Here is a 16,421-nt window from a genome sequence, read left to right as displayed (position 1 = left end):
GGTATTTGCTGCAAGACCTCAGTGGAAATGCAAGGCAAACTTCTTTCTTGGCTAGATTCATGCAATTGGTTGAAGAGTTTAAAATATTACTTGCTCAGTAGCATAGGAAAGATGGAGCAATGATCAGCAAAATTCAGCTAATGTAACTTAGATAATCAAAATCAGTTCTCATTTCGTAGATAAAAGAATGAAAGTTACTTTCTTTAAAGATTTTACTGTTCTGTCTTGTTCACATGTTGGCTTTTGCAAAAACCCATCGTAATATTTAATGCTTTGCTTTTACAGCCAAACCTGAATAGTTCTCAGCATGTCTGGTAATAACAATGAGAATAATAGCTAGCCAAACAAATGTTACTGACACTATCCTGATCTGAAAACAGCTGTGCTATTGGGATACTTGCCATTGATTCTCTGATTAGTTCTATGTGATTGAAGGAACTTTCATTAGTATGACCTATGGAAAATATGGCAGAGACCCTGACACAATGATTAAATATTTCAGTTCACTATTAGCTTTATTCATCCATTCATGTCATGTGAGCATTGGTGATGAGGGCAGCATTTATTTCTCATCCCTAATTCCCCTGAAGAAAGCAATTTACGTATGTGTCACTGCATGTAAGATTGAGCATCAGGAAGATTATCAATGAGGAGGTGTTACACGAAAGCCTTGATGACAAGACGGTAGCTGGAAATTTCTTGGCAAAGTCCCAGTTAGTGCCGACCAACCATAGATAAATGTGGCCTCCCCGACAAGATGTTTGGGACTCTGATTCATTCTGTTGGCAAATGGCCTGATTACCCTGTCTGTCAGACAACAAAATAAACAACCGTTGTTAAAATTGAAACCCTGTGTGGAACATCATTTTTCAAAGTGTTCTTTGCTATTTTCAAACTCTCAAAACAGAGGTGACCATGCTCAAAGCACAAAATACGAAGTAAACCAGTGAGTGTGTTGTAATTTCTTCTACGTATCTATTATTCTGCATGAATCTGAAGCCTGCAATTTCACAATTGCAATGAAAAAGTGCTTTGAAGGAAGACGTCCCAAGGCTAATTCAGTGGATCAGTAGAAAAACCCGAAAAACTGAATAGAACATACTCAACAGTTCTATCAACCTTTGGAAAAGCCTGTAAAAATGGGCCTTAGACTGTCCAGGATCATATAGCAGAGAATTACTGCTGTTTCAGGTTGCTGCCAAAGACATCTCAATATTACCGAAAGCAAAATGGCACCAGGTGTAACCCTAACATTGTTCATTTCAGGGATTTGACATTGTGAAATTTGTACTTCAATGTCCAACAACATGGAATGCAGGCATCCTTGTGTGTGTTTTTACCCGTCATCAGAGTATAATAGAGCATCAATTATTCCAATCTTACCAATAGATCAAAAATACCAAATAATAATGATAACAGGGTTCTTACATTTTGCTGTTTCAGGGCAGTGGGTTGTTCCTTGTCTAAGCTGCTCAGACAATCGGACTTGTGATTGGCAAAAGGCACGGTGGCAGCCAGAGAAATGTCAACACCTTACACCAACGAGAAGTCAACTTCAGCAGTGTATGAATGGAAGGAAGGTAAGGGCTTGTTCCATATGGCTTTTATTGCTGTTTGCAACCTCGTACAATCATGTAGAATGTACAATGTAGAATAATGCACGTGACAAAAATTTTTGCTTTTTACACACGATGAATTAAAGTTTAATGGAAAGCTGTACCCTAATGAAATAACATGGTATATTTGAACAAGCTGCTGAATAAATTCTACTACTATAGAAAAGCTGCACATCAAAGTGGTGGATGCTATACTGAATGGAGACTGACTTATTCATCGAGAAAGAAGAAAACAAAGATTTGTCCTTTTGCATTAGTAATAAAGTTATTGTTATATTTTAGGGTGTTGTTTGTTAAATTCATGTAGCTGAATGAATGTAGAAAATAACTCACAGAAGAAAGGAAATAACTTTTGCAACAGTTAACTTTGATCACAGTTAATACTTTTACTCAGTAAGGATGTTATTTTGTAAATTTACTTGAAATTTAAATGCAAATTAAGAAGGTGTAAAAGGCAGTAGATTAGATCCGCTACATTGTGGAAATAGGGCCTTCGGCCCAACAAGTCCACACCGACCCTCCGAAGATTAACCCACCCAGACGCAATTCCGTCTGACTAATGCACCCAACACTATGGGCAATTTAGCATAGCCAATTCACTTGACCTGTACATCTTTGGACTGTGGGAGGAAACGGGAGAACCCGGAGAAACCCACACAGATACTAGGAGAATGTGCAAACACCACACAGTCGCCCGAGGTTGGAACCGAACCTGGGAACCTGGTACTGTGAGGCAGCAGTGCTAACCACTGAGCCACTGTGCCACCCATGTAGTTTCACTTAATGTATTAGTTTCCTTTTAGTCAAAATGCATATGCAATGTTAATTGTCCAAATGATGGGTAAATGTCTCGATATACAACAGAGATGTGTCTTCAAAACTACAAACCAAACCAAATCTCTCCCAACAGCTCAGCTAACTGGTCAGCTGATTTGTAATGCAAGGTGTCACCAAAAGCATGGATTCAATTAGCATACTGACTGACATTACCATGAACGTCCCACTTTCTCAACCCCTCTCCTTACCTGACGTATGGTGACCTTTAGATTAAACTCACCACCAGTTGTTTCTCTGTAATGAAAGTGGACCCATGTTCTACTAGTAGGTATACAGGATTTCTCACTTTCCCATTAATAGTCACTTGAAAAAATGTGGAATGTCTTGGAAAAGCCAGCAAGGATTTGCCAATGAAAAATCATGTCTCATAAACTTGATTGAGTTTTTTGAGGAAGTAACAAGGAGGATTGATGAGGGCAGAGCGGGAGTTGTGATCTATGTGGACTTCAGTAAGGCATTTGACAAGGTTCCCCATGGGAGACTGATTAGCAAGGTTAGATTTCGTGGAATACAGGGAGAACTAGCTATTTGTATACAGAACTGGCTCAAAGGTAGGAGACAGAGGGTGATGGTGGAGGGTTGTTTTTCAGACTGGAGGCCTGTGACCAGTGGAGTGCCACAAGGATCGGTGCTGGGTCCTCTACTTTTTGTCATTTACATGAATGATTTGAATGCGAGCATAAGAGGTACAGTTAGTAAGTTTGCAGGTGACACCAAAATTGGAGGTATAGTGGACAGTGAAGATGGTTACTACAGATTACAACAGGATCTTGACCAAATGGGCCAATGGGCTGAGAAGTGGCAGATGGAGTTTAATTCAGATAAATGCAAGGTGCTGCATTTTGGGAAAGCAAATCTTAGCAGGACTTATACACTTAATGGTAAGGTGCCAGGGAGTGTTGCTGAACAAAGAGACCTTGGAGTGCAGGTTCATAGCTCCTTGAAAGTGGAGTCATAGGTAGATATGTTAGTGAAGAAGACATTGGTATGCTTTCCTTTATTGGTCAGTGTATTGAATACAAGAGTTGGGAGGTCATGTTGCGGCTGTACAGGACATTGGTTAGGCCACTGTTGGAATATTGCATGCAATTCTGGTCTCCTTCCTATCGGAAAGATGTTGTGAAACTTGAAAAGGTTCAGAAAAGATTAACAAGGATGTTGCTAGGGTGGGAGGATTTGAGCTATCGGGAGAGGCTGAACAGGCTGGAGCTGTTTTCCCTGGAGCGTCGGAGGCTGAGGGGTGACCTTATAGAGGTTTACAAAATTATGAGGAGCATGGATAGGGTAAATAGGCAAAGTCTTTTCCCTGTGGTCAGGGAATCCAGAACTAGAGGGCATAGGTTTAGGCTGAGAGGGAAAAGATATAAAAGAGACCTACGGGGCAATGTTTTCATGCAGAGTGTGGTACGTGTATGGAATGAGCTGCTAGAGGATGTGGTGGAGGCTGGCAGAATTGCAATATTTAAGAGGCATTTGGATGGGTATATGAATATGAAAGGAGGGATATGGGCCGGACGCAGGCAGGTGGGTCTAGATTGGGTTGGGATATCTGGTCAGCATGGACAGGTTGGACCGAAGGGTCTGTTTCCATGCTGTACATCTCTATGACTCTATGTCTAATTAACTTACTGGAGTTTTTTGAGAAAGTGCCATGGAATAAAGGGACGGTAGCAACATGGATATATAATTGGCGGGGAAATGGGGAAATAGTGATGGTCAATTGGTATTTTTTTATTGAATAATGGTTCATCATGGATATCCCAGGGGTCATATGATGATGATGCTCCTTTAACAAAGTTTTTTGATTAGATTAGACTTACAGTGTGGAAACAGGCCCTTCGGCCCAACAAGTCCACACCGACCCGCCGAAGCGCAACCCACCCATACCCCTACATTTACCCCTTACCTAACACTACGGGCAATTTAGCTTAGCCAATTCACCTGACCCGCACATCTTTGGACTGTGGGAGGAAACCGGAGCACCCGGAGGAAACCCACGCAGACACGGGGAGAACGTGCAAACTCCACACAGTCAGTCGCCTGAGTCGGGAATTGAACCCGGGTCTACAGGCGCTGTGAGGCAGCAGTGCTAACCACTGTGCCACCGTGCCGCCCTCAAGTTATGTTATCCTTGGTTATTTGTTTCAGAGCGATTGCAAAGTCACAGGTTACGAGTTGTCTAGGTTTGAAAGGTTTAAGGTCCAATTTGTTTATAGCCACCAGATACTGCCTTAGACAAAAGGCTTTTAAGTTTTAGAAAAAAAAACACTTGTATAGTGAAAGGGGAGCGGCCAGTTCTCCCAGTTCAGCTTTTCTCTGGTCTGGTTTGGTTTGGGTTCAGAGCTGTTAGTCAGTTTCTTGAGGCTACTGGTCAAAGAAACAGTTACATGGAGGAAGGTATTCCATGCTGAATCTCTCAGCCATCTTTCTGACATCTCTCTTGTGTTTGATTTTTCCTTTTTTGCTAACGGGCATTTATGGGGATTGTTAAGTTGGGATAATCTGTTCGGTTTTCGGATAGGTGAAATTATTTTACATTCTGTTCTCTTTTGTTTGTGTTTCATTCAATAATCTTGCAAATAAATTCAGTTTTGTTTTAAACTAATTCATTGGGCAAGCTGCATCACTCCTTGAAGATCCACTGTACACCTACTTAAAACAATTAGCAAAGTTAGGGTTTGGGCTACTTTCCTGAAATGTTTTGGGGGATCTGGCCTGGTCCATAACAGATTAGTGACTCAACAGATTTGTTCTGTAATTCCAATTTGGGATTTGGATTGCTGGACTTGAAGGCAGTGAGTGGTAGATGCTAGTGTCTTTTGTTCCAGGTTTTGAATTCGGTTGGTTTAAATAGTGTTTGGGATAGCAATGGCTCTTTCAGTCACTAATAGTTTTCTGGAGGTGGAAAAAGTGACTTTGGGGGTTTTGCAAAAGGTGATTAAGGACAAGCTGATGAAATTAGCAGGCAAGCTGGAGTTGGAGCTGCCTCCTTCTGTAAGGCAAGGAGAGATAATTACAGCAATAGCTCAGCATATGTATTTGCTGGAAATGCCATTAGAATCTTTAGAGGTGCCTAAAGTTCAACAGAAAATGAGTTCAACACAAGGCTTGAATTAGAGGCAAAAGACAAGGAAAGGGCAAAAGAAATTAAGCTGTTTGAGTTACAATTTAAAGCAGAGGAAAGAGAAAAAGAATGAATCGCATTAGCAAAACAAAAAGAAGAAGAGGGAAAAGGAGAGAGAGGAAAGGAAGAAAGAGAGTAAGTTTCAACTTCAGAAATCGGCACTTAGACAGGACAGTCAGCTTAAAAGGATGGAGATGAAGGCTGAAGGTAAGCTTAGTGAGGAAGAGAATGAGGATGAGCAAACTCATGGTAGTCAAAAGCCTGGTGAGGATCTATTTAAATATATTCAAGCATTGCCTAAATTTGATGAGAAGGATATGGAAGCCTTTTCCATCTCATTTGAAAAGGTGGCTAAACAAATGCAGTGGCCAGTAACCATGTGAGTTTTGTTGATCCAAACAAAACTTGTAGGTAGGGCTATTGAGGTATTTGCATCAGCATCAGAGGAGCTATCTGGAAGATATGAGGAGGTGAAGAAAGTCAACTTAAGGGCATATGAGCTTGTGCCAGGAGCCAACAGGCAACGTTTCAGGAATCTAAGGGGGGCCCTGGCCAAATCTACATTGACTTTGAAAGGATCAAACAAAGTAATTTTGATAGGTGGATAAGGGTATGAAAAATAGAACAAACCAATCATGCTTTTAGAGAGACGATTATTTTGGAGGAGTTCAAAAATTCATTTCCTGAAGTAGCGAGAACTCATGTGGAAGCACAGAGAGTTAAAACGACAAGCTTAGCAGCTGAAGTGACTGATGATTATGAGCTGGTCCATAAATCAAAGTTTGGCTTCCAAAGTCAATCTCAATCCGTGGGAGATAGGAATTGGGGAAAAGAGAAATCCCCGCCTGGAAAGGGAAAGGTAGATCTCAATGAAGATCATAAGGATAACTTACCACAGGGTAAAAAGAAAAGGGAAAGAGAAGTTAAAAAGCTCAGGTGTTTTCACTGCAATAAAGTAGGCCCCATGAAATCACAGTGTTGAGGGGTTAGGAGAAGCACTGGAAAGTCAGATGTAGGAAAACAGGATAAACCAGTGAATTTTGTTGAAGCGGTAAAGGAAAGCACAAGGAAGGCGAGGATGCTATACCAGAACGTATGAGCTGGTCAGAGGCTGGTTAAGGAGAAAGTGTGAGATTTTCTTAAACCATATACCTGCAAAGGTAAAATTTACTCGCATAGGCCAGGAGCAGCAGATAAAGAGATACAATATTAAGAGATACAGGATCGTCTCAATCTTTGATCTTGAAAGATGAGGAGATAAGTACCTCTGGAGGACTATTGCCAGAAAAGGTACTAATAACAGGAATTCATGGTGAGACAAGAAGTGCTCAATTTTGTAGAGTGAGCTTAGAGTGTCCAGTGAAGAGTAGAGAATTTGTGGTAGGAGTACTGGACAAACTCTCAGCTCCAGGAATACAATTTGTCCTTGCTAAAGATGCAGCAGGTTCACAGGAAGGAGTGCTGCCTACTGTGGTTGAAAAGCCAGTGCAAACTCGGGCTGCTGAACTATTGCAGGACACATATTGTGGGATTTTTCTTGACTGTGTGGTAATGAGGTCACAAAGTCACCAGTTGAAACAGGAGAGATCAAAGAGTATATACAACAAAGTTGAAGTGGAATGAGCAAAGACCCTGCTTGATCAAATGGTTGAGACAAAGCAGGAGCAGATAGATGACAAAACAGGCATCTTTAATTCAGATAAATTAACCAGGTTACAGAAGGAAGATGAAAATTTAAAGTGATTGTATCACAAAGCTTACCTAGAAAACGAATGCAACTGTATCCCTGAATGCAACTATCTTGAAAATAATGTCTTAATGAGGAATTGGAGACCATCACATATTCAGGCAGATGACAAATGGGCAGAATTCATCAAGTTGTATTGCCAGTGGGTTATAGCATGGAAGTGTGAATGGCTCATGAACTACCATTAGGGAGTCATTTAAGGGTAAGAAAAACAGAAGGTAAAATACAAAAATATTTTTAGTGGCCTGAACTACACAAGGTGTAGTTGAATTTTGCCAGGCATGTGGAAAACCACAGACAGTAGTAAAACCCACAACTTTACTGCCTATTATTACATTTGAGGAACTTTTCACAGGAGTGTTAATTGATTGCATAGGACACCTACCTAAAACAAAAAGTGGGAATCAGTATTTGTTAATAATAATAGATGTGTCCACTAGTTTTCTAGAGGCCATTCCATTATGCTATGTCATAGACACAAGGATTGTAGAGGGGTTACTCAGATTTTTTCACTAGATGCAGAATATCCACTGAGATATAATCAAATCAAGGGTCAAACTTCACATCAAAATTGTTCAAGGAAGTTATGGACAGCTTAGGAATAAAACAATTCAAATCTACTGCATACCATACAGATTTGCAGGGAGCACTAGAGAGATGACATCAGACATTAAAGACCATGTTGAAGGCTTATAGTCAAGACTATCCAGATGATTGGATAAGGAATTCCACATGTACATTTTGCAATCAGAGATGCAGCAAATGAATCAACCAAATTCAATCCATTTCAATTAGTTTTTCTGCCTGAGGTGAGAGGACCACTAAAATTGATTAAGGAGAGATTGGTGAGTCTCAATTCAGAGACCACATATTTGGACTATGCGTCAAAGTTTTGGGAATGATTAAATAGAGCAAGGAAGTTGGCTAGACAGCATTTAAAAGTATCACCGCATGTAATGAAACAGGAAGCAGACAAGAAATCAAAACTTTGCAATTTTGCTATTGGAGATAAGGTGTTAGTGTTATTTCCAGTGACAGGTGAACCTTTAAAAGCAAGGTTTAGAGGACCTTATCAAGTTGAAGGAAAATTGTGTGAGGTGAACTATTTGATAAGGACTCTAGACAGAAAGAAATCTCTCAGGGTGTGTCATGTGAATGTACTCAAAAGGTATTTTGACAGGGAAGGAAAGCCAAAGGAGACTGTGTTATTGATTACATCACAGAGAGAAGAACCAAGTTCAGAGGATTCTGAATTGGAATTTCTCAAATTAAGTTGGACAATGAGGAAGTTGTCAAAAATTGGAATAAGTTATTGAGTTACCTTCCAGAGGAAAATCTAAATAACCTAAAAGAGTTCTTACTATCGCATTGGAGAAATGTAGAAATAAGCTGGGAAGTACTAACCTAACAATGCATGATGTAGATCTTGGAGATGCTATTTCAATTAAGCAACACCCTCTAAAGTTTGCACAGATTCAAAAGGAGATTTAACGCATGTTCCAAGACGACATAATTGAAGCGAGGTACAGTGACTGGAGTTCACCCATACCAATCCACATGATACCCAATGGTTATATGTGGACTATCACAAAGTCAATGTCGTTACAAAGACTTATGCATATCTGATTCCATGATTGGAAGACTGTGTTGAAAAGGTGGGACAAGCAAATTATATTTCTAAATTGGACTGGCTCAGATGATACTGGTGGGTATCTTTGTCCAAAAGAATGAAGACAATTTCGGCTTTCGTAACACTGAATGGACTTCATCAGTTTAAAGTCATTCCATTTGCTATGAAAAATGTGCCAGCCACATTTCAAAGACTAACCAATGAGGTCATTTCTGGATTACCCAATTGTATTGTATTTATTGATGACTTGGTGATTTTTAGTCACACATGGAAGGAACATGGGCAACATTTATCAGAATTGTTTGATCGACTTTGGGAGGCAGGCTTTGTGTTAAACCTGGCTAGAAATGAATTTGCCAAAGCTTAAGTCATCCTCCTGGGCCATGTTATTGGGCATGGACAAATGGCGCCACGGAATGGAAAAATATAGGTAATTGTGGGGTTTCCCATACCATCGACAAAAAGAGCAGTACTACAATTCATGGGATTGAGTGGATTTTATCGAAAATTTGTATCAAATTTTAGCAGTGTGGCTGCTCCACTCACTGGGTATTAATGAAAGGCATGATTTGGGGATGCCGGTGTTGGATTGGGGTGTACAAAGTTAAAAATCACACAACATCAGGTTATAGTCCAGCAGGTTTAAATGGAAGCACACTAGCTTTCGGACCACCGCTCCATCATCAGGTGATTGTCTTCCAATTGTGATTCCAATTAAACCTGTTGGACTATAACCTGGTGTTGTGTGATTTTTAACTTTAAAGAAAGGCAAGACGTTTCAATGGACAACAGACTATCAGAGGGTATCTGATGGCCTGAAATCTGTGTTAACCGCTGCCCCAGTATTAGCCATGTCTCATAGCCATTCAAAGCGGCTATGATGTGAATGATGTGGATTTCGGTGTTGTGTTCTTACAAAACACAACAAGAAACTAGAAAGACCAATCGGGTATTTCTCCAGGAAATTGAACATTGATCAGCAAAGATATTCAACAGTTGAGAAGGAGACTTTGAGCATGGTGTTGGCGTTACAATATTTCAATGTTTATGTTCCCAGTAATGTATCTGAGACAATCAGATACACTGATCATAACCCATTGAAGTTTGTGGAGAAATTTAAGGACAGAAATGCTAGACTGTTTAGATGGAGTTTGTTATTACAACCATTCAATTTGAAAATTGTGCATGTGGCAAACGAGAAAATGTGATTTGCGATGCATTGTCAAGACTTGAATGAGAAACGGAGGCATTCGGTGGCAATAGTAAAACAGACTGAAACAGAATGTAGTAGTGCATGTTGCATGATTATAGTCTGTAATGTATATGGGTATTGTAGTGTATTAACAGTGTAAGTTTAAGAGGTTTTAAAATGAAGCCATCTTTCAAAATTTATGGTTCGTTTTTTTAAGGGGGAGGTGTGATGGTGCTGGCCCTTTAACAATGTTATGTTGTCCTTGGTTTTTTTGTTTCAGAGTGGTCATAAAGTCACAGGTTACAGGATGTCTAGGTTTGCAGGCCTTTAGGGCCAATTTGATTATAGCCACCAGATACTGCATCAAGCAAAAGTCTTTTCAGTTTTAGGAAAAAAACACTTGTACAATGAAAGGGGAATGGCAAGTTCTCCCAGTTCAGCTTTTCTCTGGTCTGGTTTGGATTCAGAGCTGCTAGTCAGTTTTGTTGAGGCTGCTGGACAAAGAAACAGCTACATGGAAAAGCTGTTCCCTGCTGGGTCTCTCAGCCATCTCTCTTGTAAGACTCTGTGTTTGATTTTTTCTTTTTTGCCAAGGTGTGTTTATGGGGATTGTTACAAGTATTTGGAACAGCGCTGTTAATTTGGGATAATCTGTTGGGTTTTCAGATAGGTTAGGTAATTCTACATTCTGTTCTCTCTTGTTTGAATTTCATTCAGTAGTCTTGCAAATAAATTCAGTTTTGTTTAAAACTAAGTGGTTGGGCAAGCTGCATCACTCCTGGAAGATCCGCATTACACCTGCTTAAAATAACTAGCAAAGTTAGAGTTTGGGCTACTTTCTTGAAATATTTTGAGGGGTCTGGCCTAGTCTGTAATAGTCACTACTGGGGTTCTTGCTTTCACTGACATGTATAAATGACCAGGTACAATTTCAAAGTTTGCAGATGACACAAAACCTGGAAAAATTGTAAATTTTGAAGAATTGCTAAAGGACATTGACACATTGAAGGAGAGGAAGGATAGGTAGCAGGTTCAGTTTATTGTGGAGAAATATGAGATGATACACTTTGATGCAAATGGAGAGACAATACAAAACAAAGGGTGCTTACTCTATAGGGTATGCAGGAGCAGAAAAACCTGTTTTTTATATATATATATATTTTTTTAATATATATACACACAGACACACACACACACACACACACACACTTTGGTTATTAATGATGACAAGACAGGTGGAGATAGCTGTGATTAAACTATATAGTATTCTAGGTCTCATAAATTGAGCCATGCAGTTCAAGAGCAAGGACAGTATCATGAAGTTACTAGTCATACTCCAACTGGAATATTATGTACAGTTTTGGGTGTCATGTTTTGGGAAGAATGTGAAAGCTTTGGATTGCAGAAGAGGTTTTCAAGAATGGTTCTAGGGATAAGACACTTCATTTATGAAGAGAGCTTGGAGAAATTTAGACTGTTTTCCTCAGAGGAGAAGGCTAACAGGAGATTAATAGATGTTTTCAATCATGAGGGGCCTGGACACAGTGGATCAGGAGAAATTGTTCCCATTCGTAAATAGGTCAAGAACCAGACAGCAAAGTTTTAAAGTCTTTTGCGAAATAAGCAAGTGTGAGGTAAGGAAAATTTCTTTCACACAGCAAGTAAACTCAGAGGACCCTAGGATTACTCTGACATTAGAGAGAGGGAGGAGACTGGTGGTGAATTTAACCTAAGGATCACTGTGCCTCAAGTGAAGAGCGAGATTGAGCAGACAGGATCCTCATAATAATCTCAGCTACTGCAGAAATTGAACCTGTGCTGTTGGCATCACAAACGAACCTGAGCTAAATGAACCCCGACACAAGTTAGGGTCTGGAATGTGCTACTTGGACGGAGTTTCAATTGAGAAAGTGAGAACTGCAGATGCTGGAGATCAGAGTCAAAAGGTGTGGTGCTGGAAAAACTCAGGCAGTCAGGTAGCATCTGAGGAGCAGGGGAGTCGACGTTTCGAGCATAAGCTCTTCATCAGGAATATGTGAAGAGCTTATGCTCGAAACATCGACTCTCCTGCTCTTCGAATGCTGCCTGACCGGCTGTGCTTTTCCAGGGACACACTTTTTTAACAAGTTTCAATTGAGACATTGAAGAGAGCATTGCTTGTTTTTTTAAATAAAATCAATGTGCCAGGTAATGGGGAAAATGCAGGAAATTGACACTAAAAAATAACGTCCAGTGAGTTAGTCAGACATGATGGACTGAATGGCCTCTGTCTGTACTGTAATAATTATATGATTCTTTGTTTTGAAAACATCATATTTGATGCATTTTTCTTTTTTGTCCATAAGGTTCTTTTCATTGGCGATTCAACCAACAGGGGAATGATGTATTATCTTATGGAAGAAGTGAATGAAACTCTTCAGGAATGGGACAAAGCTCATGACACTAAATTCTTTCCCAATTTAAATGGAGGAAAAGTATTCACTAGTTATGCTTATTATCCCCAGTTTTGGCTGAATTTAAGTCAAAGACCTACATTTGAAAATACTTTGGAACAACTTATCCAAAGGTACTACAAACTTGACCTAATATCTTTTCTTTCATTAATTTTCTCTGTTCGTCTCATCTCATGAATGCTATGATTCTATTAGGACTTGGCTTCATGGGCATCCTGCATTAACTTTACCAAATAGCTGTTATTCACAATCAAGGCTTGACACTGACTACCTCATAAACAATTAAATCAGGACTATCTGGATTAAGTGTGGATTAACTCATTGTGAATAAACTCACTGAACCACCAAGAGCAATTTCAGATCTTCACTCAATGTCTGGAAACACTGTTTGAAGTAAAACCAATTTCAATAACATTTACATTTTAAAAATACAGATTAAAAAGAAAGTTGTAACAGCACTTCAGTAATACTGTATCCATAACAGCGAACGATTGTCCTTTGATATACTCAAGAACATGAGTATTTCGGGGAAAGGACCAATTTTGTCAGAGATTTTTGTCTTACATTCATTAGGACACATTGTGAAAAATACCAATTTAAAAGGAAAAACACCATTTATACCAGCGCTGATAGGTTGGTAAGTGGACTCTGATTAGTAGAGATTTTAACTGGAAAAAAATGACTTTTTTAATGACTAACTGCTGCATTCTCTATTCTGTACCAATCAGGATCAACTTGTCAACCAATCAGTACTCTTACTCGAAGGGTGGCATAGTGGTTGGCACTGCTGCCTCACAGTGCCACAATTTCTGCAGTGGGTGACTGTCTATGTGAAGTTTTCATGGTGTCCCCATGGCTGTGTGGGTTTCCCCCAGGTCTCTAGTTTCCTTCCAGAATCCAAAGATATACAATATCCCAAAATCCAAAGATGGATTGGACTTGCTAAATTGCCCCATAGTGTATAGAGATATTCAGAGGAACCTCAATTACCCGGCATTCGATTAACCAAACAAAATACACTCCGCCCATGTCCTTTGGATAATCGAGGTTCCTCTGTACAGGTTAGGATTAGTCATGGTAAATGCAGGGTTATGGGAAAAGGAGGGGGGGTTTGGGATGGTCTTCAAAGGGTTGGGGAGAGGGGAACTGAATGGGCTGAAAGACCTCTATGTGTACTGTAGAGATTCTGTGATTTCATGGCATTGTTTCCCTTTTGTATTGGTGTTTCTTGCAACTTGTCCTGAGGAGTGGAAGATGAAAATCTTTGACAAAGCATGGCTTTATTTAGCAATAAAATAGTGAAATATGTTTGGAGATAGAAGAGACAGGAGAACCTCAAAGAGTCTGGTAGAATCTGTGCAAAGAGAAAGAGTTATTTTTAAGTACAGTATGACTCTTTTTTAGAACTCATTTTATTCCTTATCATCTATCCAAATTTCAGGTAGTTCGAGTACAGTTTGCACTTTTGATTATGTATAGGCACAAGATAAAAGAAAAGTTGCATTTACATGGCACTTTTCTTGACTGCTGAAGGAGAAACTGCTTGATTAATGCATTGATATAATGGTAAATCAATAAAATTTACTTTAATATCTGGTTGGCAAAAGTGAAGACTGCATATGCTGAAAATCAGAGTTTTGGTTAGAGTGGAGCAGGTCAGGCAGCATCCGAGGAGCAGGAAAAATCGATGTTTCGGGAAAAAGCCCTTCATCAGGAACAGCTTTGTTACTAATTTAAAAGAAATGAAATTTTGCAATTGTTGACCAGCAACCATTGAGATTAATTTATATTATTTTCATTCTTGAAGAGTGGCCTATACTCCTGAACTGTTCCACACTTATCAGCAGTCATGCCATATATTACCCAATTCATGGTGAAACTTGAGAATGAAATCATGCCATGCTACTATGGAGAGCAGCAAGTTCTTGCTAATCTTACCTTATCTGACAACCAAATACTCAATGCTGGTCAAATTTGAGAACCCTCGTCAAGAATATGAAACCCCACATCAGCATATTGGGTGAGGTCATTTAGACCAAGCATCAAAACTGGGATCCTGCTAGTTTATACAGCCCTCTCTTAGAGCATTCAATAAATTTGCACTTATCCATTACTGATCCACTTCCAAAGATAATTCATAAAATCCAAGAACATTTCTTTTGCCTAATGTTTAAAACTTGTATTGAATTGTAAATACATCCTCTAATTAATACAAAGCCAATTGTGGGAAAATATACATACTACAATCCAGTTAATTTAAGAATCTTGTCTCTGCTTGCTTTCAGGTCGCATCCTTTAGAAAACAACGATCAGACTGTTCTGGTTGTAGGTGGGGTTCAGTGGTTAAATACACAACATTTGCATATTATACAAAAAGTTTTACAAAGGTAATGCAGAATGTGTAAAGTATTTTCATTCTATTTTTACAATCTATTAGAAGTTAAGATTATTTTGCTGCACTGCTATCTTTGATTAAGACAGGCATCATTTCTACTCTACCCTCCTTGAATACTTTGATATTCTTTCCATGGGTGTGCTTACTTGGGTCACACCACATAACTATCACATGTCAAAGCCTTCAGCTGCCCCATTTATTAAACAAAATTCTCTTCCTTTAAAAAGGGTAAATTTGAACACAGAAATTTAGCCATTCAAATTTAATTTTAATCCAATTGCAACCCAAGACTCAATTCTACGTAAGGCTGAAATCTTGTCTGGACTGCTGTCTAGTTACTGAAGATTAATATCTCATTATCATACCGAAACTTCTTGACCTAATTTGCACATGATCCAAAAATGCCAATTGGAGAACATCTAGTTAAGCCATTTACAGAGTCAATGAATCCAACACCAGTTCAATCCAATTCACAAGGTCTCATTAATTCTAATTGTAATACTTGTTAGCATTAAGCATGAAGCCAAAATACTTATGAATTTTTGCTTTCAGGGCAAATACATACATTTGACATTTATTCTATTCAGCAAATTCATAGATCCTAAAAAGAACGCTGACTTGTAGTTGAACTAGTCAATTAGGATATTGTTGTTTTCCATGCAAAAAGATAATCCTTTACATGTGTTTGATTTATATGATATAAAACTAATTAGGGAAATAGAAAGAGAAAATTCTTAGTGGACGGGATTTTCATTTCTTGGTCAAAATCCTGATGCTGTGATAACTTCTGTGCCCTGATCCACAGTAACCTAAAAATACAGACGTACCTCAATTTTGGTTGTACAGAATACTTAATTGGTTAAGAACATCTTCAACATCCAAGTATTAGAATGGGAAGGAAGAGAGGAGGTTGTGTCAACTGTTTTAGACCACAGAAAAGTCAAGAAGGCAGAGGAGGAAACGTTTATTTTTGCCCTAAAATATGCCTTTGGTAAGGGATGTTTAATAACTACGGTGGGAGACAAACTGATTGCAGGGGGTTTCCAGGATAGGTAGGAACAGATTTTGGAGCCAATAACACATTGAAGTACTTTCAAGAGAAAAGGGACTTTGAAGAAGGGTCAATGGAATCAAGAGTTGTTTTCTTATCAATGAAGGATGATGACAGCAGATTTATAGGAAAGAGGGACAACATCTGAAAAAAGATAACTGCTCATAATATTGACTTAAATGGGGATCAGGAAGGAAAGTTGGGTAACCAGCAGTTCAGTGGGAATAAGATCAAGTGAACAACAATTGGGCCTAATTGACAAGATGAACTCAGAAGGCATAGCGAGAGTTCAGGAGTAGCACAGAGGGAACATCAAAGGGATGTTTGGCTAGACAGATGACTCTGAGGGAGGGACATTGGAGAAGCAACTGATCTT

The 16,421-nt window shown here is 39.2% G+C and overlaps 1 protein-coding gene across 1 annotated transcript in view; it reads left to right on the top strand.

Annotated features, from left to right (window-relative positions):
* Nucleotides 1-16,421, top strand: part of cped1 (cadherin-like and PC-esterase domain containing 1) — a 216,443-nt gene that overhangs the window by 181,281 nt on the left and 18,741 nt on the right. The window contains exons 17-19 of the mRNA XM_060839791.1: nucleotides 1,444-1,580; nucleotides 12,492-12,712; nucleotides 14,885-14,986. Of these exons, the coding sequence (XP_060695774.1) occupies nucleotides 1,444-1,580; nucleotides 12,492-12,712; nucleotides 14,885-14,986 (460 nt within the window). The remainder of the gene's footprint in view (nucleotides 1-1,443; nucleotides 1,581-12,491; nucleotides 12,713-14,884; nucleotides 14,987-16,421) is intronic.

The sequence above is a fragment of the Hemiscyllium ocellatum genome, chromosome 19 (assembly GCF_020745735.1).
Source record: "Hemiscyllium ocellatum isolate sHemOce1 chromosome 19, sHemOce1.pat.X.cur, whole genome shotgun sequence".
Taxonomy (NCBI): domain Eukaryota; kingdom Metazoa; phylum Chordata; class Chondrichthyes; order Orectolobiformes; family Hemiscylliidae; genus Hemiscyllium; species Hemiscyllium ocellatum.
Note: the sequence above shows the minus strand (reverse complement) of the source record. Positions and strands in the feature narration are given on the sequence as shown.